Raw genomic sequence first — 21,763 nt, forward strand, 5'->3', positions numbered from 1 at the left:
GCTTGAGCAGGGGATTATTGCTATATTGAGATTTGAAAACTGAGGCCCAATGAGATCAGATTGGTGAATCCTTGGGAGGAGTGGCCAAGAAGACAGAGGCTGTTTCCTCTGGGATCTGGAGAGCTGAGCACCTGTCTGGGCTGGGTGATGGGCACAGAGGGATGGACTGTATGACTCTTGTGTATTTCTCTCAATGGGAATAGTTTACATGGTATGATGTAGTTCAAAGAACTGCGATGATCCTGGAGCCCAACCTCCAGTGAGGCTCAGAGAGGCTGGGTGACTGGCCAAGGTCACGCAGCTGCTGACCGTGATCTTGCCCCTGGACGTGTGAGAGACAGAGTGACTCTGGTCCACGAAGGAGGTTCAAGACCGGGAGACAGGTGGGCAGGCTGGGCAAGATACAAGAAATGAAGCTTCTTTATCTCCCTCCTCATTTCATCTCTCAATAATCCCGAGATAGCTCAAGCAAAACCGATGGTCTCCATTTTACAGATGAGAAGCATGAGGCTGAAAGAGGAGGAGTCACCGGGACAAGGCAACCCAGTGAGTTATCCACAGCGCGGAGGCCCCTCCATGTAGGGGGCTGTGGGGGCCACGGGGCCGCAAGGGCCACTCGCTTGGGTCCTGGGGATCCTGGGCGGGGTGGGGCCAGGACAACGGCGGTGCGTCACCCTGCTCTGGAAAACTGCAATCTAAAACGAGATAGGGTTGGGTACTTGGTACCTGTTAATCCCGTCCTCCTTTCAGACAACTGCCTATGTCTTTGAATGCCTTCTCAATGTTCACAACTGCTCTGGGAAGTTAAGCAGGATAAGCATCTCCATTTTAGGGGAGAGGAGGGAGGTGAAGTGTCCCTTAGGATGGCCAAGGGTGACAGAGGCTCTGACAGAAGAAGAGTCTCAGCTGTCGCTTGTCTTGGTCTTGGGTGCTTTCTCCTGGATGAGGCCGTGAGCGAGGGAGAGGCTGAGGAAGGGAGTCAGGCCTTTGGGGCACAAGTGTCAAAAGACGCTGACCTGGGGCGGGCGGCTGTGGGAAGGGTCCCCCAGACTGCGTGGTGGCATTCCAGACACAAAGGATTGCTGGGGAGAAGAGGACTGTGAATGGGCTGTTTGGGGATCAGACCATCAGTCACAACCAGTTGAGGACACTGGGCTTGTGGTGGAAGTTTAGACGTGTGTGCATTCAGCAAGCACAGACTGCTTACACCGTGCTGGGCCTGGTACGGGGTGCAGGTCAGGGGAGGGGCGGCCGGACACAGACAGTCCCGGCGTGGCTCACGGTCTCCTGAGGGTCTCGGACTAGGGAAGGACGGCTCCCATTCTTGTACAGAGAGAGGATATCGCCCCCTCCACTTTCCAAGAGAGGCAGTGAGATGTCAGGGACAGGCCTTGGGTTCCAAGGTCAAGGCCAGGCCAGGTGGTCTTCTAGCTCTGCCCTTCTGATCTGTGTGGCCTTGAGCGACAATAACAGCAGCCCACAATAATCACAACGAATGTTGTTTCAAGGCTCGGTTTACCGGTGGCATGTCACTTTACTTTGAGCCTCAGTTTCCTGATCTGTAAACTGGGTGGAGTGCGGAATGAATCTACTTAGGGTGATTGTGGGGTTTGGATGGGACCATGGAGGTGAAGGAGTTTGGTACCTGCTCGAGCTTTTTGGTAACTTGAGTTATTTGTGAGGCCGTAACATAGGCCCACGTGGTGGAAACACAGGGAAACTGGAGGATATTCATTCCTAATGGCACCAGGTAGTGGTTTGGGGGTACTGGTGGTTCTCTTCACTGAGAAGATACGGGATGTGAGCGAGGCTTCCAAGGGCAGAACGGGGCGGGGGGAGGTAAGGAGAAAAAAAGGACTTTTCAGGGGGAGAGCATCATGCTGACAAAAGTGGGGAGGAGGGAAGCTGTGGGGTGTGTTTGTGGAACAGTCCTGGGCACAATTAATAGCCTGGCACTCCATGAATCACCCAAGGAGGCAGTCAGGCCGGATCTCTGGCCCCAGGGCCAGCTGTGAGGCACTGAGACTTCCTGCCCTAACATTATCTGTCTAGGGTTGAGCGAGGAGAGGACTGGAGGGTAAACTGAGTGTAATTATAGAGCCCCGCTTCTGGGTCTCCCCCACCTACCCTTGCGGGGCAGTTGGCTGGGACTGTGACCCACCCACCCCTTCTGACCTCCTTAGCTGGGGGCCAGAATTTGAGCATCTTTGGGGAGCAATAAGCCAGCAGGAATGCCTCGGGGGAGCGTGTGGTCCAAGACAGGAGTCAGTAGAGCTTGAAGAACAGGTGGATGGAGGGAAGGATGGCTGAAAGAGTGTGAGGCCAGGGTCTTAGGAGAAACAGGGACGACGAGGAGCTCACATTTGTCAGGCATCTACTAAGTGTTGTAGCAGCCCCCTGAGGTGGGTATCTCCACTTTACAGATGGGGAAACTGAGGCTCAGAGAGGTGCAGTGACTTGCCCAGGTTTCTTTATCCAATCATGCACCATTCAACACCTATGTATTAGATGGAGGCTCTGCACCGAGGAGTTTGGGGTGACCATCACTTGGCTTCTGCCCCTTGTGGGGGGACAGTGTTGTAAGGTCACTCTGTGGCCTCGTTTGGACTCGAACCCAGGTCTCAGGATTTCCAAACCCTCGCTTTGGACCAGGACTTGAACCAGGGGCAGAGTCGGATCCCGCTTCACGGCTTGCACGGCCGCGGGAGACCCGGGCCCCATCACTTTCCCTAGGGGTCTCGCTGGGCGCACCTGCCGCAGGTGAGTCTCCAGAGGCTCCGAGCGCCGCCGGAAAGCGGCGAGCGCCTTCGGCAGGTAGGGCGGGGCGGGGGCGGGGGCGGGGCCCGACCGAGGCGGGGCGGGGGCGGGGCCAGGACCGGGCGCCCGGAGCCCCAGCGATCCCGCCGCCCGCGCCCCGCACCCCGCGCCCCGCGCCCGGCGCCGCCGCCATGGGGGCCTGCCTGGGGGCCTGCTCCGTGCTCAGCTGCGTGAGTCCTGACCCCCGCGCCCGCGCGTCGCCGGCTCTTTTCTTCGGCCCCACACTTTTGTCCCGTCTTCTTCCTCCAAATAGTTTCTTCTTTTTCCTTCCTGCAAACTTGTCTTTCTGGGCCCGCACCCCGCCACCTCGCCCCTCTGGTCCCCCCGTCCCTTGGTCTCCCCACCCCCATCCCGGACCCGCGTGCGCCGGGGACAGCTGGTGTCCGGGGCTCGGGTTACCACGGGGGAGGGGTTGGGGCGCGCCCGGGGTGGCGGCGGGGGGAGGGGCGGGCCTTGGGCGGGCGCCCCTCTCGGGTCCTGGGGAGACTGAGGCCCAGAGCCCGGGGTGGGGGTGCGCGCTGCGGCCCCACCTCGCCCAACTTGGGGTCGTCCTCGCCGTGCGCCTGTCCTCTCTCTCGGACGTTCTGACTCTTTGTGTGGCCCGCCTGGTCCCAGCCCCACTCTGCAGTGTGTCTTTTTCTGTCCCTCTGGCAATCCGTCCATCAGTCTGTCTCCCTGCCCGCCTGCCTCAGTTTGCCCATTTGTATTTGTCTGACATCTGTTTCTGTCCGTTCGTTTATCCCACTGCCTTTGTCCGTCCGTGGCTTCTCCATCAGTCATTGTCTGTCTCACGGGTGTCTGTGGGTCTGCCCTACCGTCCAATCTTGTCTCTGCCTCTGTCCGACTAGCTCACAGGAAGTCCTGGACACTTCCCCAAGGAGCCCCAGACCCTTGTCCTCTAGGCCCCGAGCCTGAAATGGGGGTGGGAAGCCCCCATCCGCCTTCCTAAGCCACCCTTGAGTGAGGTCGGTTTGGGGTGCCAACCACCCCTGGGCCCAGCTCTGGGTTGGAAGACCCAGGAATTGAGGGAGGTTGGGGTGTGCGACTGGGGGTGGGTACCTGGTCGCCTGGGCTCAGGGACCTGGGGGGGGGGGGGCAGCCAGCCTCTGCTTTGGGGCTGGAGCCAGCAAAGGGGAGGAGCTTCAGCCCGACCCCGCCTGGGAGGCCCCTTCTCCTTTTCTTTTTCCCAGCCCCCTCTCCTTCCCCTCTTCCCCTCATTAAATCCGAGGTTCATTCAGGCAGCTCCCTCCCCCCTGCCCTACACAAAGAGAAGCGGAGAGGAAGAGGGGGGTCTGGTGACTCCTGAATCCCAGGACTTGCTTTCCTTTGTCCCTGGTTTGTGTGTGTGTTAGGATGGGGTGTAGGGGTGGCGAGCTTAGGGATCTAGAGATTTACTTTACAGCCATTTTCTGAGAATGATATCTGCACAGAGAGGCTGTAGAGTGGGTCCCTGGACAGTCTCTTGTCCTCTCTGGGCCTCCATTTACCCACCTGTGAAGTGTGTGTGTGTGCGTGTGCGTGTGTGGGTACGAGCCCACGGGAATCCAGAAGTGGTCTCTGAAATCCCTTTCTCCCAGTGAATTCTAGGTTTGGGCTGGGTCTCTGGCCAAGAAGGGTTTGCTTCCTGGTAGGGGAGGGAGCGCTTCCTCCGAAGTTGACCAGATTTCCATTTGGCCAGGCTGGCCTGGGAGTGGCCCGTGTGGAGAGGTGACCTGCCAATCCCCTGTGCCTCTGTCTCCCCATCTGCCCCCCTCATGGTTCTGTTTAAGGAAGATCGAAGAGTGCCCCACCTACTTCCTGGCGACAGTGAGTGGCGCTATTGTTGTTATCTTCTTGGCAAGGTGGGTGGAGAATTCCCTCTGGAGCCTAAGCTGGCCGCTGAGTCATGGAAGCTTCCAATGCTGAGTCCGGAAGGTACCTGACAGGCTTGCTCAAACTCTCAACAGACTGCGGCTCAGAGAGGTTAGCCAACTTCCCAGAGGTTGCACGGAGCACAGTTGCGGAGCTGGACAGTCAAGATTAAAATCTGATTCCTGGTCCAGGCTTCTGTCCACACCTTCCCTTCCTTAACATCCCGGGTGCCTGAGGGACAGGGCTGGTCCCGGGTAGAACTGGGGGGTCCACTTACTGAGTAGCTAATGTGTGCAGGGGACCCGTCCTTCCTTTCAGTGGCCTCACCTTGGGGTTCTGACCTCTGACATTTACTGAGTTCCCACCACGTGCCAGGCGCTGTGCGGAGCCCCTCACCGTGCTGTCTCGTTGGTTCTCGGCACAGCCCTGTGACATGGTCATCCTGTCTCAGACAATGATACCAGCAGCAGCCACCATCACGGCATCCTCACTCAGGGCCCAGCGCTGTCCAGGGGTGGCACAGGCCAGCACTGTAGTGAGCCCTCTCCCATTCAGTCCTCACTGCCACCCTAGTGAGGCAGCTAATACGATTCCCATTTCACAGATGACAAAACTGGATCAGAGAGGGAAGGTGATTTCCCCACAGCCACACAGTATCAAGTGGGGCAGTTGGGTGTTGCTGGACACCAATAACAACCTATTTCGAGGGCACCTGGGTGGCTCAGTCAGTTAAGCATCCGACTCTTGATCTCAACTCAGGTCTTGATCTCAGGGTTGTGAGTTCAAGCCTCGCACTGGGCTCCATGCCCAGCGGGGAGCCTACTTAAAAAAACAAAGAAACAACAAACCAGAAACAACCTGTTTCAACGGAGATTTGCTCCACAGGAGGAAAGTTCTGATAGGGGGTTCCTGGGCATCTTTGGGGGAACATTCTGGAGTCTATGGATCCATGGAAAAGACCTTCAGCCATGATGCATTTGCATCTGCCCATCATGCCTTTCGGTTGGTGTTTGTATTGGGGCGAGAGTGAGTCCCGGCTAAGAGGAGATAAGATGGGCCCACAATGGAATGGGAGTCACCAGGCCAGCCAGCACTTGGTGGGCTGGACGGTGAGCAAACGTCTAGGGTGGGCCTTGTCTAATATCTGCATGCCATCAAATCTAATTATCCTCTACATGCGAGGGAGCGTGAAAGGGTCGGAGGATGGGACGCAGATCCTGCGTGGGCTCTCGCCAGCTGCGTGACTGTGGGCTGTCCCTTCGCCCCTCTCTCTGGGGCGGAGAGAGTAAGGAAGCAGAGACAGCAGCCGTGCCTGTCTCAGCACGTTGTGAGGGTTAAGTGGGACTGAGATGAGCATGACGACGACAGTACGTAGCAGGAAGCTGGCCTGCAGCGGCCCCTCTAAGCACCCCCTCGTGAGAAAGTGCTCAAGACCTCATTCGAGGAGGTGGTAGAGCCGGGGACCCTGGGACCCTCTGATTGCAGAGCCTGGGCTCTGAGCCACTTCCTTATCCAGCCCAGGAGCCCACTTTATGGCTGAGGAAACCGAGTCCCACGGTGGGGAAAAGAGATTTGCCTAAGGTCATTCTGCAAGTTGGTGGCAGAGCCAAGACTAAGCCCTCTATTCTTAGCACTGCCTGGGGGTGTAAGCGTGCCCTGAGTAGTCTGGGACCGACCTTTTCTCTGCTGTGTTTCCTCCAGTCCCAGGATGGCTCGGCTAGTATTGGGGCTGTTCACGAAGTCTACAAGGGGCACCCCATCCTTGCTGGGACCAGTTTTTTGTGTAATCGTGGCAAAATATACATAACATAAAAATTTACCATTGTAGGGATTGTCTGGCTGGCTCAGTCCGTAAAGCCTGTGACTCTTGATCTCAGGGTTGTGAGTTCGAGCCCCACACTGGGTGTAGAGATCACTTAAAATTAAAATCTTTAAAAATATTTCCATTTTAACACTTTTTTTTTTTAGTGTTCAAGGAGCTTGTAATTTATCTCATGACATAGGATATATATATATTTAAAACGAATATCTATTTTTATGATATCAAAATGAAATCATCCCAAACGAACGGTAGTGTCTGAAGGGGAAATATAGGGGGTTGAAGCACACAAGAAAAACTCTTGGCCCCGTCTTCTTCCCCTTGGAGTCTGTCCCCCTCGCTCGCTCTCCCTGTTCCGAGGACGCACCACCCCGGCATCTGTCTTCCATCTGTGGCCAGAGTGGTCTTTGGTGATGCAGATCTGACGTCTGCTCCTCCTGCGGGATGCTTGCTCCCTGCTCTCAGGGTAAAGCATCATCCCCCTGCCTTCTTCTCTTGACAGCTGCCCCGAAGAGACAGTGGGTCTCGCAGTTTTGCCCATGCCGTTCCCTTTGTAGGAACACTTTTCCCTTCCTCACCTGGCTGACTTCTTACGCTTCCTTGAAAACAGCCCCCTCCTTTTTCCTTATTGTGGTAACATACACATAACATAAAACTGACCGTTTGAACCGGTTTTAAGCATGCGGGTCAGTGGCGTTAACGACATTCGCTTTGTGGTCCAACCATCCCCACCATCCATCTCTACGACTTTTTCATCCTCCCCAAATTGAAACTCCCTACCCATTCAGTAATAACTCTCCCTCCACTCCCCTCTGCCCCAGCCCCCGGGAACCCCCAGTCTACTTTCCGTCGCTGTGAATTTGACTGCTCTAGGTTCTCCCATCAGTGGAATCGTATGGCATTTGTCCTTTGGTGTCTGGTTTATTTCATTCGCTACAATGTCCCCAAGATTCATCTGTGTTGTAGCAGAATGTCCTTTCTTTTTAAGGCTCAATAATATTCCCTTGTATGTATATCTCACATTGCGTTTAGTCATTCGTCAGTTCATGGACATGCGGGCGGCTTCTACCTTTGGACTATTGTGAATAATGCTGTTATAAACATGGGCGCGCAGATATCTGTTTTGACTAATACCCAGAGGTGGAGGGTCAGTTTATTTTATTTTACTTTTTTAAAAAGATGTATTTTATTTATTTGAGAGAGAGAGGGCACACACGCACAGAGGGAGAGGGAGAAGGAGACTCCCGGCTGAGCAGGGAGCCTGACACGGGGCTTGATCCCAGGACCCAGGACCCTGGGATCATGACCTGAGCTGAAGGCAGACGCCTAAGTGACTGAGGGTGCCCCGGGGTCAGTTTATTTTAAACAAAACAACTTTAAACTGTGGCCCCAACCTTAGCTCCCTCCCCTGCCTGCCCGGTGCCCCAGGAATGGCCCTGAGAACCAATGTCCCTGGCTTTAGGGGCAACCGGGAGAGAGTGCGAATGATCGGTGACAGCCTGTTGCCAGCATGCCAAACCACACATGGTTCCAGAGCAGTCCAGCTTGCCTCAGGGGTCGTGAGCTCCTTGTCGTTGGCAGTGCGTAAGCAGTGGAGGCTGCTTTCTGGGTGATTCTTCGAGAGAGAGGCCAGACCAATTGAATGCCAAGGAGCCTTGCAGCCTGAAAACTGTAAGACGCAGGGCTTCCTAAGATCCGATTGCCCATTCCAAGAACCTGGCTGCTGCGAAAACGTACCCCGCGTCTAGGTGCTTCTCTGCTGCTGCCGCTCCCCTGAGTACGATTGGGGGCGGGAGCGTAATCTTAGCACAGGAGCCATGTCACGTCTGCCTCGGCTCTTCACCTTGCGTCATAAATGTGAGTCCGTGTTGCCCTGCAGCCCTGTGACTTTTTTCCTTCCTGCCCCTGTAATGTTCCATGGAGTGAATGGACCACCACCGGCCCCTGGCGCTGGACATAAAGTAGATTATTTGCAGCCTCTTGAGATTCCAATAAGCTCATAAAGACTGAAGCTTTGTGCCTATTTTGGGTTTTTGTCTTAATTTAAAATTTTTCCCTTTTAGTAATAAAATCAGCTTTATTGCGGTAGAATTTGTATGTAATTATACTTAGTTACGTGTCCCCCTTTAAGTATTACCTACACGTCCGCAGCATTCAGCGGAGATCCCTCTTCGGGGAGCCCCACGATGTCTGCTCGGGCATTGAGTTCTTGTAAGTTTCCCCCTAGTGCTTTCCGGGTATGAGCAGCGCCACGGTGAACGTGGGTGTGCGTGTGTAGGCGCGTACACACGCGTCTGCCCTTACTCCTGCCAGCCGCTGCTTCTGCAGGCAGAGGTTCTGGTTGGAGCCATGCCCCAGGGGTGGAGAGCCTGGGTCAGAACGCACGAGGGATTCCAGGGATGCACCAGAAGCAGCTGGTGCTGGGGGCTGCTGTGTGTTTTTCTCTCCCTGACCCAGTCTCTCTGGCTACGGGCCCTTGGAAATCCTGAGGTTTCGGGTGTAAGGAACACCTGGCTTTTGATCTCCAAGAATTAGGGTGAATTGAAAGGCCAGGCTCCCCGAGTGCAGTGGGGTGGCTTTTCTCATGTGTCAAATGTCTCAAATCGAAGCGGAAACAAGCCAGAGCCAGGCCCTGACTCGGGCACTTGAACACGTGGCCCCTGAGACCAGTGCTCGTGGGCCTCCGTCGGTTTCCATCCCTGCGGTGTTTTGAAATTAAGTGAGACTGCCATCAATGAGCTAGTGGGCCCTTGGTACACACAGACATGAGCTCGAACCCCAGCTCCTCAGCTTACCTGCTCTGTGACCTTGGTCGTGTCACCCCCCGCCCCAGTCATCTTCCCGGTCTGTAAGTGGGAGGCACAGCACACTAACTGCATAGGCTCAGTGATGTGTGGTGTAGATAAGGGGCTTACCACGGGGCCTGGGACCGGGCAACTCCCAAACGAATGCTGTCACTCTTACTGCTTGAATCTCAGCAGTGCCCTCCACTTGCTGGGTGACTCTGGCACATTCTTAACTTCTCTGATCTCAGTTTCCTCATCTGTAAAATGGGGCTAATAGCTAGCCTGTCTCATAGCCAGAATGTTCTTTATGGTTTAGGAAATACGTTTCTGGCATTTGCTCATCCCTTCACCCCCAAAAGGCAGCCAGCAGTAGGAGGCAGGGCTTGGGGTGAGGGCTGCAAGATGTAACCCGGAGTTGCCGGACCACTTATGATTGGACCCTGAAGAGGAAATTCATTCTGCAGGCGTTGCATTTAGCAAACATGTTGTACTTGGCTTCGTGGGTGAGAGAGATGGGTAACAAGGAGCATTTCCAGGGGTGTTTCTACTCTTGGGAAGCAGGGAAGGGGAGACGGAAGGGCAGCTACACGTCAAGCAGCGTGTGCTGCACACCTTGGGACCAGTCCAGAAAGGCAGGTGCAGGGTCTCTGAGGAGGCAGGGGCCCCTTCCAGCCTGCCCTGCACAGAGCCAGTCTTTCCGTGTAAGGCTGTTCCTGTCCCTCCCAGCTTCAAACCCTTGCTGGATGCCCTCTGCTCATAGGATCAACCCCAGGGCTCTGCACACGGCTGCCAGGCCCCGCCAGCCTGGCCGACCTCGCCACCCCCCACTCGCCACCTGCTCTCGAAGCTTTGGCCACAAGGGCCTCTTTCTCTTCCTCCGTCGCCCAGCTGCCTCCACCTCTGTGCCCTCTGTCTGGAACACTCTTTCTTCCCCCTGGTCGGGAGAGGGCCTCCTCATTCTTCAGCTCAGCTTAAATGTCACTTCTTCAGGGAAGGGACCCTCCACCCCCAGTCTGAAGAAGGCCCCCGTCATTGACTCTCAGGGCAGCAACGACCATGACAGGTGGCATGATTGTTGAGTGTCTTTCCTGCAGGAGGGCCGGTGTCTTTCTTGCTCTTGACTCTTAAATACGTGGGTGAAGAGCTGGGGCTGTCTGGGTGGGGGGGGAGATAAACTGGTGACCAGATGTACCTGGATGTAGGCCCGGTTCCCAGAAGGGTCAGTCTTTTTTGGGGATGCCAGCAGTGACTAGAGTGGCATCACCAGCCCCTACCTGGTTTCAGCCAGCCGCAGGGAGGCCGGGCTTGGGCAGCGGAGCCGGGAGGGGGAGGGGGGAGACCGCCACTGCTGTCCAGGACAGGGCCAGCCCCGGAGCAGGAAATCAGCCACTCACAATTCTGCATTCCATTCATTCAGCAGCTGTTTACCCCGAGCTGGCTGTTTCTGGCGGTCTTAACATGTGTCTGGGACTGTGCCGGACACTTTATATTTGCTCAGTGAATAGTCACTGAGCTCCTGCCGTGAGCCAAGCGGCGTTCCGATTTCTGGGTCCAGCACAGAGAACAAAACCCCGGCCCTGGAGGAGCTTACATGCTAGAAAAGGGAGGAAGACAAACATGTAAAAGAGAAGGCCCGGCAGATGATAGCAAGTCCTATGGAGAAAAGCTACACCAGGAGGGGGAATAGGAAGCCGGAGCACTTTGCAATTTAAAATTCCTGTGAGAAGTGGGTACCATGAGGAAGCTGAGGTTCAGAGAGGTTGAGTGAGTTGTAGAGGGCCACACAGCTTATCAGTGTTGGAGCTGGTCTTTTGGATCGATCTGTCTATCAATTATCTATCTATCTATCTATCTATCTATCTATCTATCTATCTGTCTATCTTTTAGCACTCTGCCTCCCCCTACGTAAGAAACAGTGTGACCCAACCTTCTCGAAGCTTGGTTTCCTTGGCGCCCTTTGGGGCTTGAACGTTCAATGGGATAATGTCTCAGGAGGAGGTGCGCCCCTGCCTGGCCCAGGGAGGGCAGGCTTGGCAAAGATTTGGAGACGTGAACTGGGCAGGCGGGGGTGCCCCTGCTTGGGTGGGGAAGGGGAGAGGAGGCAGGGAGTGAGGGTACCTGCCTGTGGTCTGCCCTTCCCGCAGGTGTCCTGCCTCTGCGGCTCGGCCCCCTGTATCCTCTGTGGCTGCTGCCCCTCCAGCCCCAACTCTACCGTGACCCGCCTCATCTTCACGGCCTTCCTCCTCCTGGGGGTGTTGGTGTCCATCATCATGCTGAGCCCCGGCGTGGAGAGTCAGCTGCACAAGGTGAGGGGCCCCGGGGCAGGCAGGGGAGTGGGGCAGCCGGCGGGACCGGGCCTGAAGCGAAGAAGGGCCAGCTGCTCGGGGGGGGGGGGGGCTTGAGGTCCCAGCTAATCCAGAAGGCTGGGGCGCCCACCCTCCAGGGCTGGTGATGGGGGCGTTTCTTCGTGTGGGGAGGACAGTTGGAATCTCACGTGGGAATTCTTGTTTCTCATAAGCTGTGGGCCCCTCGGAGCATCTTACGAATCGTCATTGTTCCCCCTGGACACAGGTCCCAGGGCATGCTTTTCCCTCCTTATGCTCAAGCCCTGTTTGGGGTCCTCACTCTTCCCTCCATCCCAGCATCTCAGAGCCTGGCACAGACCCAGTGGCACATTTTGGCCAGTGGCTCGGACATTGGAGTGTGCGTGAAGGTGTGAATGCCCCGGGGAGTGTGCTAGAAATGCAGGTTCTCAGACTCACCTTGGACTCTGGCTCTGTCCGAGAGAGGGGCCCCGGAATCTCACCTTCCCCCAGAGTCCCCGGGGGTTCTGGTGTAAGCGATGGGAGGAGAGCACTCAGTCCTGCTTCCCACAGTGCCATGCGGTCCTGAGGCTGCGGGGGCGACAGCAGGAAAACAAGCAGAGGGGAACGATCTGTCACTGGAGCATGTGTCCCCATCTGTCCTGGGGGCTGACTCACAGGACGACAGCCCCGGGCTGGGTGGGGGTGCCGATGGCGGGGGAAGGAGGGAGCCTTGGCAGAGTCGGCCCAGGGTTCTGCGGGCGGGGGCCTTCACGCTGCTCTGTCTCCCCACAGCTGCCATGGGTGTGTGAGGAGGGGTCCGGGACCCCCGTCATCTTTCAGGGCCACATTGACTGCGGCTCTCTGCTCGGCCACCGCGCTGTCTACCGCCTGTGCTTTGCGACGGCGGCCTTTTTCTTCCTCTTCGCCCTGTTCATGATCTGCGTGCGCAGCAGCCGGGACCCCAGGGCTGCCGTCCAGAACGGGTGAGGGCGCCCCCCCCCCCCCCCACCGCCTGCAGCCAGTCCCCACCGCGGTTTCTGCCCCGGCCGGTCTCCAGCGGTCTCCGGGCCCTGCCCCAGACTCGGGAGCCACCGAAGCACAGAGACCAGCTCATTTAGTTCTTCCCACTTCCCAGATGAAGATATACAAGTCAGAAAGGGCGAGAACATGCCTAAGGTCACATAGCACTTCAGTGACACAGTTGGAACAAGGACCTGGGTGACCACCGTCACTCCGACTTAGTCCTTCTGTCCCTCAGGGATTTTTCTAGGGCCGGGACAGACTTTCTGTGTCCATCAGACCATCAGAAAGCCCCTCTTCACTTGACCGGCTCTTTGGGGATAGGGGTTCTGGGGGCGGGCCTGGTCCCCTCCCCCCACTTAGCTCCCTGGTCTGTCCTCCCCACCCCCAACAGATTTTGGTTCTTTAAGTTCCTCATCCTCGTGGGCATCACCGTGGGCGCGTTCTATATCCCTGACGGCTCCTTCACCAATGGTAGGTGGCCTTGGTGGGACGGATGGGTGCTACCAGGAAGGAGGTGAGGTCTCCAGAGGGAGGAGCACTGGTGGGGGTTGCTCTTTGCCTTGGCACACAGACCCCAGGCTGCTGAATGGGTCATCCCCCTGCCTTCCTGGCCAGGAGACAGCGCTCTGGTGCTTGGCCACATGGCCTTTGGGCAATATGGCGGTGGGGTGGGGGGCAGGTGGGTGGAACCTGCCTCGCCCCTGCCCCATACCCCGCCACACTGCCTCTCTGTACCTGGCTAGGGGTTCCCTGAGGGCAGGGACTTTGCTTCTTCTCAGTGTCACCATGGCAGGGCACGGCGTAACGACTGTTGAACAAATAAATGTGCGTGCGAGGGAGACCGGGGGTGTGGAGCGTGGCTGCCGCCTTAATCCCGGGAGCCCGGCACTCAGGCTGCTCCCCCGCGGCCCTGCCCCCCACCCTTCCCCCCTCTCCCCACGCAGTCTGGTTCTACTTCGGCGTCGTGGGCTCCTTCCTCTTCATCCTCATCCAGCTGGTGCTGCTCATCGACTTCGCTCACTGCTGGAACCAGCGGTGGCTGGGCAAGGCCGAGGAGTGTGACTCCCGGGCCTGGTACGCAGGTGAGCCATGTCGCGACAGCCCCCGTGCTCGCTGGGAACTGGACCTTCCTGAGCAGCAGGGGGTCCCCAAAGCTGGAGGAAAGCCTCGAGGGCCCTAGGGCAGCGATTGAACCGTCCCAGGCAGATGGAGGGAAGGGGGTGTATGTGGTCAGGGGCGGCTGGTTCTGGGATGATTTTGCTGGGGGTCGAGGAGACCCAGACCAGAGAGGCCTTGGCGGGGACCAGTTCAGCAGTTCCTGCGGGGTGGGCCGCGCACAGCCAGCCCAGACCAAACCGAATGACACTGGGGCCCTGAAGCCCCCCGGGGGCAGAGTGGGTCCCTGCCCCGCTCCCTTTCAGTTCTGAGTCGATCGAAGCAAGACTCACTTAGGTGCTGGTTTGGACTACCTGCTTCTCGAAAGTGGTCTCCCTGACGAGAGAGCAGGGCTTCAGCGGGTCACATGCATCCCGTGGCCTTTGTGAAAGACTCTTCTGTATTCATTGTATTTCTTTCCATGGTTAACTTATTAAAGGCAAGTGAATCCTTTCAGTTCAGGACAGGGCAAAAGCTCCCACAGGCGTTGGCGAGTGACGGACATTCAGGGCACGCCGATGTCATTCCTCCGACGAGGAAGCCGAGGGCCCACACGGGGGGCGGCCCGACAAGCCCCCCTCGAGGGGGGGTCCCCGTGCCTCCTGACCCAGCCGCTTGCCACCCCTCCCGCCCAGGCCTCTTCTTCTTCACCCTCCTCTTCTACGCGCTGTCCGTCGCGGCCGTGACGCTTCTCTTCGTCTACTACACGCAGCCCGGCAGCTGCTACGAAGGCAAGGTCTTCATCGGCCTCAACCTCACCCTCTGCTTCTGCGTCTCCGTGGTCGCCGTCCTGCCCAGGGTCCAGGTGAGCCTGCTCGTCTCTGCCTGTCCTGACGCCGGGCCCCTTGGGGTCGGGGGGCCTCCTGATAGGAACTTGGGGTCCTGGGGCAGGGCCGTCAGTCACGGATGCTTGGGCTAAGAGAGCGGGTTCCAGAGTCAGCTTCCCTGGGTCGGAATCAGAGCTTTCATGGCTACTTGCTGGGTGTCTTTGGGAAAGTGCCTTACCCTCTCTGTGCTTCTCTCTTCTCACATGTAAAAATGAAGGTAATGCTTACCCTTTGGGGCTCCTTGCAGGATTGAGATAGAGTTTGTGAACACAGAGAACAGGGCCTGGCCTATAGATATCCATCAGACATCGATTGTTGTTATCATTGCTGTCTTTATGGGCATGGGAGACCATTAGGGAGGACCACTGAGTGACGACCCCTAGGCCCTTATCAAGTGCTGTTGGGAGGTGCGGTGGCACAGTTTCCAGTCCCAGACCGTCCGGGGGTAACAGGTGGGGCCCCCCAGGTCATCGCGTGCTCCTCAGGAAGAAAGCCCTGTGAGCCCAGCGGTGCCTCACGGTTGGGTATCTCAGCCCACCAGGGGTTTCACAGGTAGCTTGGGGAGCCTTTGAGGGTCTTTAGCAGAAAGGTGGAGAACTTCCCTTCTCGTCGGAGCCTCTATTTCCCAGTGAGAAAATTGAAGCCCAGAGAGGGTGATGCCTCTGTCCCAGCTCACACAGTAATGAGTATTCATTCAGCAAATACTTCCGGAGCGCCTACTGTGTACCGGGCCCTCTTGGAGATGCTGGGGGTGCAGCTGTGAGGAAGAGGGGAAGAGTACCAGCGGCTGCTAGTTGATGGCACCTGTGCCGTCATGTAGTCCAGGCACCGCCATCGTCCCACTTTCCAGACCAGTGAAGGGAGGCTTAGAGAAGGAAGGAGATGCGTCTGAGCTCACACAGCTTACTGGCCCCAGAGCCTGTGCTCCTAATCAAAGTTTATTTTTTATTTTTTTTATTTTTTAAAGATTTTATTTATTCATTCGACAGAGATAGAGACAGCCAGCGAGAGAGGGAACACAAGCAGGGGGAGTGGGAGAGAAAGAAGCAGGCTCATAGCAGAAGAGCCTGATATGGGGCTCGATCCCATAACGCCAGGATCACGCCCTGAGCCGAAGGCAGAAGCTTAACTGCTGTGCCACCCAGGCGCCCCCTCCTAATCAAAGTTTAGGTTCCTAATTCCAAGCATGTGTGTGGTGAGGGTGGGGAAGAACGGCTGGTAGGAGATGAGGCCAAGGAAGATAATTTGGGATCATACGTGCTATGTGGAAATAAAAGAGAGTGGACAAAAGGTGGGTGGGCTAGTGGGGGGGGCTGCTGCTGGGGTCAGGGTGTCGGGCCCTCGTTGGGAACTCCGAGTTGAGGCCTGAATGCTAAGAGGAGGCTGGCTATGTGGAGATGTGGGGGAGGACCGTGTCAGGGAGAGGGCGCAGCGAGTGCAAAGGCCCTGAGGTGGGAGAGGGTTTGGTGGGTTCTGTGGAGAGAGAGGAGGCCAGCTCGGCTGGAGCGCAGTCGGCGGGGAGGAGTTTGCTGGTGGGGGGGTGGGATGGGGTAGCAGGGGGAGATGAAGACAGGGGCAAACCCGGGATGGCTTTAATTGAGAATGAGAAGGGATTCACCTGGGTGCATTCTCAGCAGGGGAGCGACTGGGATAGTCCGTTAAGAGAAAGAAGGAGGCCTCCACCTTTGAGTGGGCGAGGTGGGTGGCGGGTGGCCTGGGTGCTGTGTTCTCCCAAAGGGCGTGGGGTGGGATGGCCCTAGGGTGTTGGGGGTTCCTGAGGCCCCGAGGTGGGGTGTGAGTGGGCTAAGTGCGGGTGGGGTGCCCCCCGGGTCTGACGGGGGTCTTCCTGATGGACTGCTCTTGCCAGGATGCCCAGCCCAACTCGGGTCTGCTGCAGGCCTCAGTCATCACGCTCTACACCATGTTTGTCACCTGGCTGGCCTTGTCCAGTGTCCCCGGTGAGTACAGGCCTGGGTTTGGGGAAGACTGGGCTCCTTCCTAGGTTAGCAGCGGCCTTCCGAGGGGCTGGGGACCCTCACAGGTGACAGGGACATTGCAGCCCAGCCTGTTCCCCATCGGAGTCCTTCAGGGAGGTAGGAGGACCCTATCTGTTCCTGGAGCTCTCTCTCTGTCATTCGTCTGCTAAGCTCTGTCTGTCGCTGGGATTTGGATGGTCAGTTGTATGTCTGTCCGTTTGGGTTGGCCCCTCCTCAGACCTGGCCTGCAGGGGCCGAGGGTGACCATGCTCCCATCTCTAGACCAGAAGTGCAACCCCCACCTGCTGACCCGCTTTGGCAACGGGACGATCCTGGCAGGCGCCGACGGCTACGAGACCCACTGGTGGGATGCACCGAGCATCGTGGGACTCGTCATCTTTATCCTGTGCACCCTCTTCATCGGGTAGGGGGGGGCGTCTGGCTTCTGGGGAGGCATCATGACCGGGGGCCTGAAGGTACGAGTGAGGGGAGGATGTGGGAGCCCAGACGCCAAGTGGGAAGATGCCCTTAGCAAGTGCAGGTCCAGCCCTGTGCTGGTGCAAAACGGAGTCCCTCTGAGGGCACGGCGTGACTGGCAGCAGAGGCACGGCTGCACGCTGCCTCCTGGCCCAGAGCCCCTTCTTGCACGTCGGGCTGGCACGTGCCCGGCTCAGTAGGGTGCAGGTGCCTGTGGGGGCAGGGAAGAAGCCTGGACTGGGGCCAGCAGGTGCAGGCCCTGTCACCCACCTGCTGTGTGGTCTCAGGGCAAGTGGCTTCACCTCTCTGAGCTTTTGTGATGGTGGAGGATGGTAACCTCCAGTGCCCAGGGTGGTGGGGACCCCCCAGTGTCACCTGAGAGAGGGCAGTTCAGGCTTGAAGATCACGTAACAGCTTTTTTTAAAGGGGCAGCTTAGCAAGTGCTTATCGGTGTGGACTCTGGAGCCAAAGCGCCTGTGTTTGAACGTGGCACGGCCGCTTAGCAGCGGGGCGGTCTTGGGCAGGTCGCTGCACCTTTCTGTGCCTCGGTTTGTTTCTCTGTCAGACAAGGATAAACACGGTACCTACTTCACGGGATCGCGGAAGGGTGGGAGATGAGCGGGTGCGAATAAGGCACTTAGGAAAGAACTTGGCATGTAGTCGGCGCCAAATAAGTGTTTGCTTTTATTGCAAATAACTGTGAACGTTTGCACGGCTGGGTGGCAGCGAGTGGCTGTTGTGTAAGGGTCACCAGGTGATAATACTGAGTGGACCTGCCGTGTACACGACGTCCGGCGGACTCGCGACCGACTCTGCGGGGCCCAGCATCGCTCCCAGCGCCGCTCTCTGCGCCTCCGCACGATGCCCGCCCGGAGGAAGCCGCTGCCCGGCTCCTCTGTCCTGCCCGAGTCAGCTGTCCCGGGCAGGGCCTGTTTTCGTCAGAGCGGCGCACCTGTCTCCAAACATTTCGAGGCTGTTTCACATTTCGTTTTGAGCTTTTTTCAAAAGACCTTCTCCAAGTCACGCCTGGGCAGGTCACTCTTTGTCACCTCATTTGATCCCTTTTTCAACCTGGAAAGGCCCAGATCACCTCCATGGTACAGATAACCAAACAGGAGGCTCGAGGGGAGCAGTCACCTGTCCGAGGTCACGCGCACGTGGTGGCCGCAGAGCACCCGGGCTCCGAGCTCCGCCTCCAGCTGCTCCCCGGCCTGTGGTCCCTTGGCAGTGTCTCTGAGAGCCCAGGCTCCTGTCTGTTCTTAGCACAGTGCTTTTTCTTTCTTTCTTTTTTTTTTTAAGTGTTATTTATTTATTTGAGAGAGAGAGAGCAGGAGGAGGGGCAGAGGGAGAGGGAGAGAGAGCATCTCAGGCCGACTCCCTGTTAAGCACAGAGCCGGACCCAGGGCTCGATCCTGCAACCCTGAGCTCATGACCCGAGCTGAAACCAAGAGTCGGACGCCTAACGGACTGAGCCACCCAGGCGTCCCCTTAGCACAGTTCTTAAAACCCAGGAAGTGAGGAAGCAGGAGCAGCCACAAGCGCAGGGACCCTTGAGGAGGGCCCGCCGTGCCTTGCTGTGGCACCAGGACCCGGGCTCCCATGCATTAGACATCAGCATGGTATTTGGTGTTTAGTGATTTGGGTCAGCAGAAGTTCGGTGTGTGTGGGGGGGACTTCTCAGCTTGATGGGGTGGGGTTGGGGTCCAGTTCTCCTTCTGTGTCACTTTTGTCCCAAATGCAAGTTGGATTTTCAAAATTGCTATGTGTCTCACACTATTAAATACTGTTAAAAACATCAAGACCTCATTACAGAAATGAGCAAAAAAATCATTGCTGTTAGTATTTTTTAATAATAAATATGGAGATAGGGGACATCGTTGGTAAAACTACTCACCTAACTAATAGAAGGAAAATGAATGTCATGGCAAATGAGTATTCTTAATTATTATATGATCAATGAATGCTGTCCCTGGCCTGGTCCCTTGCAGTACTAGGTACTCCGTAGGTATTTACGGGATTGCCAGATGGACAAACTGAATCATAGCACCTGTTTCTCTTGTTTGTACTCTGTGCTGGGCACAGTGCTGGGGGCTTTACGTTATTAATCCTCCTGGCAACTCTCCGAGGGAGGCACTGTAACCTCCAATTTTACAGAGGCTCAGAGAAGTTAAGTGTCTTGCCTAAGGCCACACAGGAAGTGGGGGTGGAGTTCACGGTCAAAGCAGGGAGTGGGTGGGCCCAGAACCTAACCACCAGGTCACTAGGGCCCGAGGTTCTGGAACCATCGTGCCCATCCTTAGGATGCCGTGCTGAGCCAATGCCGTGGCTCGCGAGGCCCCCTGGAGCTTCCAACCTGCCTCTCTCCTCCCTCCCCTACAGTCTGCGCTCCTCGGACCACCGGCAGGTGAACAGCCTGATGCAGACGGAGGAGTGCCCGTCCACGCTGGAGGTCACGCAGCAGCGGCAGGTGGTGGAATGCCAGGGCCGGGCCTTTGACAACGAGCAGGACGGTGTCACCTACAGCTACTCTTTCTTCCACTTCTGCCTGGTGCTCGCGTCGCTGCACATAATGATGACGCTCACCAACTGGTACAGGTGCGTGCAGCCCGGCCGAGCACGGACCGGATCCTGCTGAGCATGGGCGACGGACCGGATCCTGCTGAGCATGGACCAGATCCTCCGAGCAGGGACGGGATCCGCCGAGCACGGACCGGATCTGCCCAGCAAGGACCGGATCCGCCGTGCGGGGGTGTGGGAGCCGCACGTCTCTTCTCCTCTGCCCCCCTCCCCGGCTCCTCCCCCCTGGGTTTCTCCTGATGCCTGTTTCAGGCTGGGCCTTAGAAGGGTCCACCCAGGACCCTCCGCAGAGCCTGCCCATCTATGCCCCAGCTTCCGGGCCAGTGTCTTAGTCTGCTGGGGGGGAGGGGAGGTGGTCATAGGAGGTGACGCTGGGTCTCTGCAGGGCAGACGGGGCTTACAGATCAGGAGTGGTGATTCGCATTATAAGGTCACAGTTAGGATTCATGGCTGGAGGGTTAGGATTTAGGGTATGGGGTTAGAATCAGTCACAGGGATAAGAATAGGAGTCATGAAGTCAAGAGTTGGGACTGGGGCCGTATAAAATCACAGATTTGGTCATTTGGTTAAAATTGGAGTTAGCAGGCCATAAAGCCAGGATTGAAGTTGCCAGGTCAAGGAACTAAGATCAGAGTAAGAAGATCAGGGGTCAGGACTGGTGTTCCAGGGTCGAGGGTCAGAATTAAGGTCAGAGATATCAGAACTTGGTCCTAAGGTCAGGGGTCAGGGATGGAGTTACAGGATTGGGGGTTAGAGTCAAGGTTGGAGGTCAGGACTAAGGTCGGGAGCTCCAGAGTCCCAAAGGCAGGGACCAGGAGTCAGGTTATAGTTTTATTTTATTTTATTTATTTATTTTTTAAAGATTTTATTTATTTATTTGACAGAGAGAGAGACAGCCAGTGAGAGAGGGAACACAAGCAGGGGGAGTGGGAGAGGAAGAGGCAGGCTCCCAGCAGAGGAACCTGATGTGGGGCTCGATCCCATAATGCCGGGATCACGCCCTGAGCCGAAGGCAGACGCTTAACTGCTGTGCCACCCAGGCGCCCCAGGTTATAATTTTAGAGTCTAGGTAACTGGGATCAGTGATGAAATTGAGGTCAGGGTCGGGTCTGTGGTATTAGTCAAAAGCTACATTGAAGGTCAAAGAGAGAGCCAAGGCCAAGTGTCAAGAATACCCGAGATGGGGGGCTAGGGTTACCGAGTAAGAACCAGGGTCAAAGTCTGGGGTCACAACAGGGTCTGTAAGGGCAGGACCGGAACTGGGGTCACAGCACCGGGGGCCAGGCTCACTGGGATGACGGTGTGTTCCAGACCCAGCGAGACCCGGAAGATGACCAGCACGTGGACTGCGGTGTGGGTGAAGATCTGTGCCAGCTGGGCGGGGCTGCTTCTCTACCTGTGGACCCTGGTGGCCCCGATCCTCCTGCCGAACCGCGACTTCAGCTGAGGCAGCCCCCTGCTGCCTGGCCACCTGGTGCCTCGGGGCTCAGTGAGTCAGCCACGCTGAGCCCCTACCCCTGCCCACCTCCGGGACTTGCCCCTGAGCCGGGCCCCCTGTTCTTAGTGCCTTCAGGGATGGGGAGCCTCAGGCCCAAGCCTGAGCCCTACCTTCCCGCTGCCTCCAGGCCACAGAGCTGCCTCTTCCTTACCCTTGTCCCCCATCCCTTACACTTACCCTCTTGGGAAAAAAGGGCCCTTATTCTCAGCTCCCCGGGAGAGGGACCTGAAGGAGAGAAGCTCAGAGCCACTCAGAGAGTGGGAGCACTCCCCAGGATGGGGTGCCCGGCACTGAGGCCCGGGTAGGGCTGACCTTGTCCCCCAGGGCACGCCGCTCCCTTCCTGGACTCCGTGCCTTACTGAGTCTCCATGACTTCACGCAATAAACAAGCCAGTGTATGTACCTTCCCGTGTTCTGTGGCCCCCACCCTGGGCGCGGCCCCCATACCGTCTGCGGCCAGTGTGGGGGCGGAAACAGTGTCAGGGAGGAGGAGGCCAGATGAGGGACCCCAGCTGTGTTCTGTAGGGTGGGGAGAGCCTTGGGGCAGAGGCAGGGGAGGGAATAGGGGAAGGACGGGCTTTGGATAAAGGGCTTCTCGGGGCCAGGAAAGGCCCTGGGACAGTGTCCACACGAGGGATGGTGAGGCCAGAG

The 21,763-nt window shown here is 57.2% G+C and overlaps 1 protein-coding gene across 3 annotated transcripts; it reads left to right on the forward strand.

The window, feature by feature from the left end:
- The first annotated feature begins 495 nt into the window (after positions 1–495).
- On the forward strand, positions 496–21,514 carry SERINC2 (serine incorporator 2). Of its 3 annotated transcripts, XM_026516831.4 has the most exons (11): positions 2,916–2,987; positions 4,496–4,623; positions 11,418–11,579; positions 12,372–12,562; positions 12,994–13,073; positions 13,547–13,684; positions 14,393–14,562; positions 16,452–16,542; positions 16,843–16,984; positions 19,417–19,632; positions 20,926–21,514. In XM_026516831.4, the coding sequence occupies exons 3-11, from the start codon at positions 11,544–11,546 to the stop codon at positions 21,059–21,061; spliced, it is 1,200 nt and encodes a 399-aa protein (XP_026372616.1). In that variant the 5' UTR covers positions 2,916–2,987; positions 4,496–4,623; positions 11,418–11,543; the 3' UTR covers positions 21,062–21,514. The 3 variants fall into 3 exon arrangements, with proteins under 3 accessions (XP_044246458.3, XP_026372615.1, XP_026372616.1); XM_044390523.3 differs by lacking the exons at positions 2,916–2,987; positions 4,496–4,623 and adding an exon at positions 496–546; XM_026516830.3 differs by lacking the exon at positions 4,496–4,623 and having other exon boundaries at positions 2,890–2,987.
- The last annotated feature ends 249 nt before the right edge of the window (positions 21,515–21,763 follow it).

The sequence above is a fragment of the Ursus arctos genome, unplaced genomic scaffold (assembly GCF_023065955.2).
Source record: "Ursus arctos isolate Adak ecotype North America unplaced genomic scaffold, UrsArc2.0 scaffold_32, whole genome shotgun sequence".
Classification (NCBI taxonomy): domain Eukaryota; kingdom Metazoa; phylum Chordata; class Mammalia; order Carnivora; family Ursidae; genus Ursus; species Ursus arctos.

What these genes read in the sequence shown, in the direction of transcription:
- SERINC2 (XM_044390523.3), top strand. Translation starts at nt 496, where the DNA reads ATGAGAAGCATGAGGCTGAAAGAGGAGGAGTCACCGGGACAAGGCAAC. An exon ending in CACCGGGACAAGGCAACCCA is followed by an intron (nt 547 to 11,417) that starts GTGAGTTATCCA and finishes CCCTTCCCGCAG; the next exon opens with GTGTCCTGCCTCTGCGGCTC. An exon ending in CTGTGCACCCTCTTCATCGG is followed by an intron (nt 16,985 to 19,416) that starts GTAGGGGGGGGC and finishes CCTCCCCTACAG; the next exon opens with TCTGCGCTCCTCGGACCACC.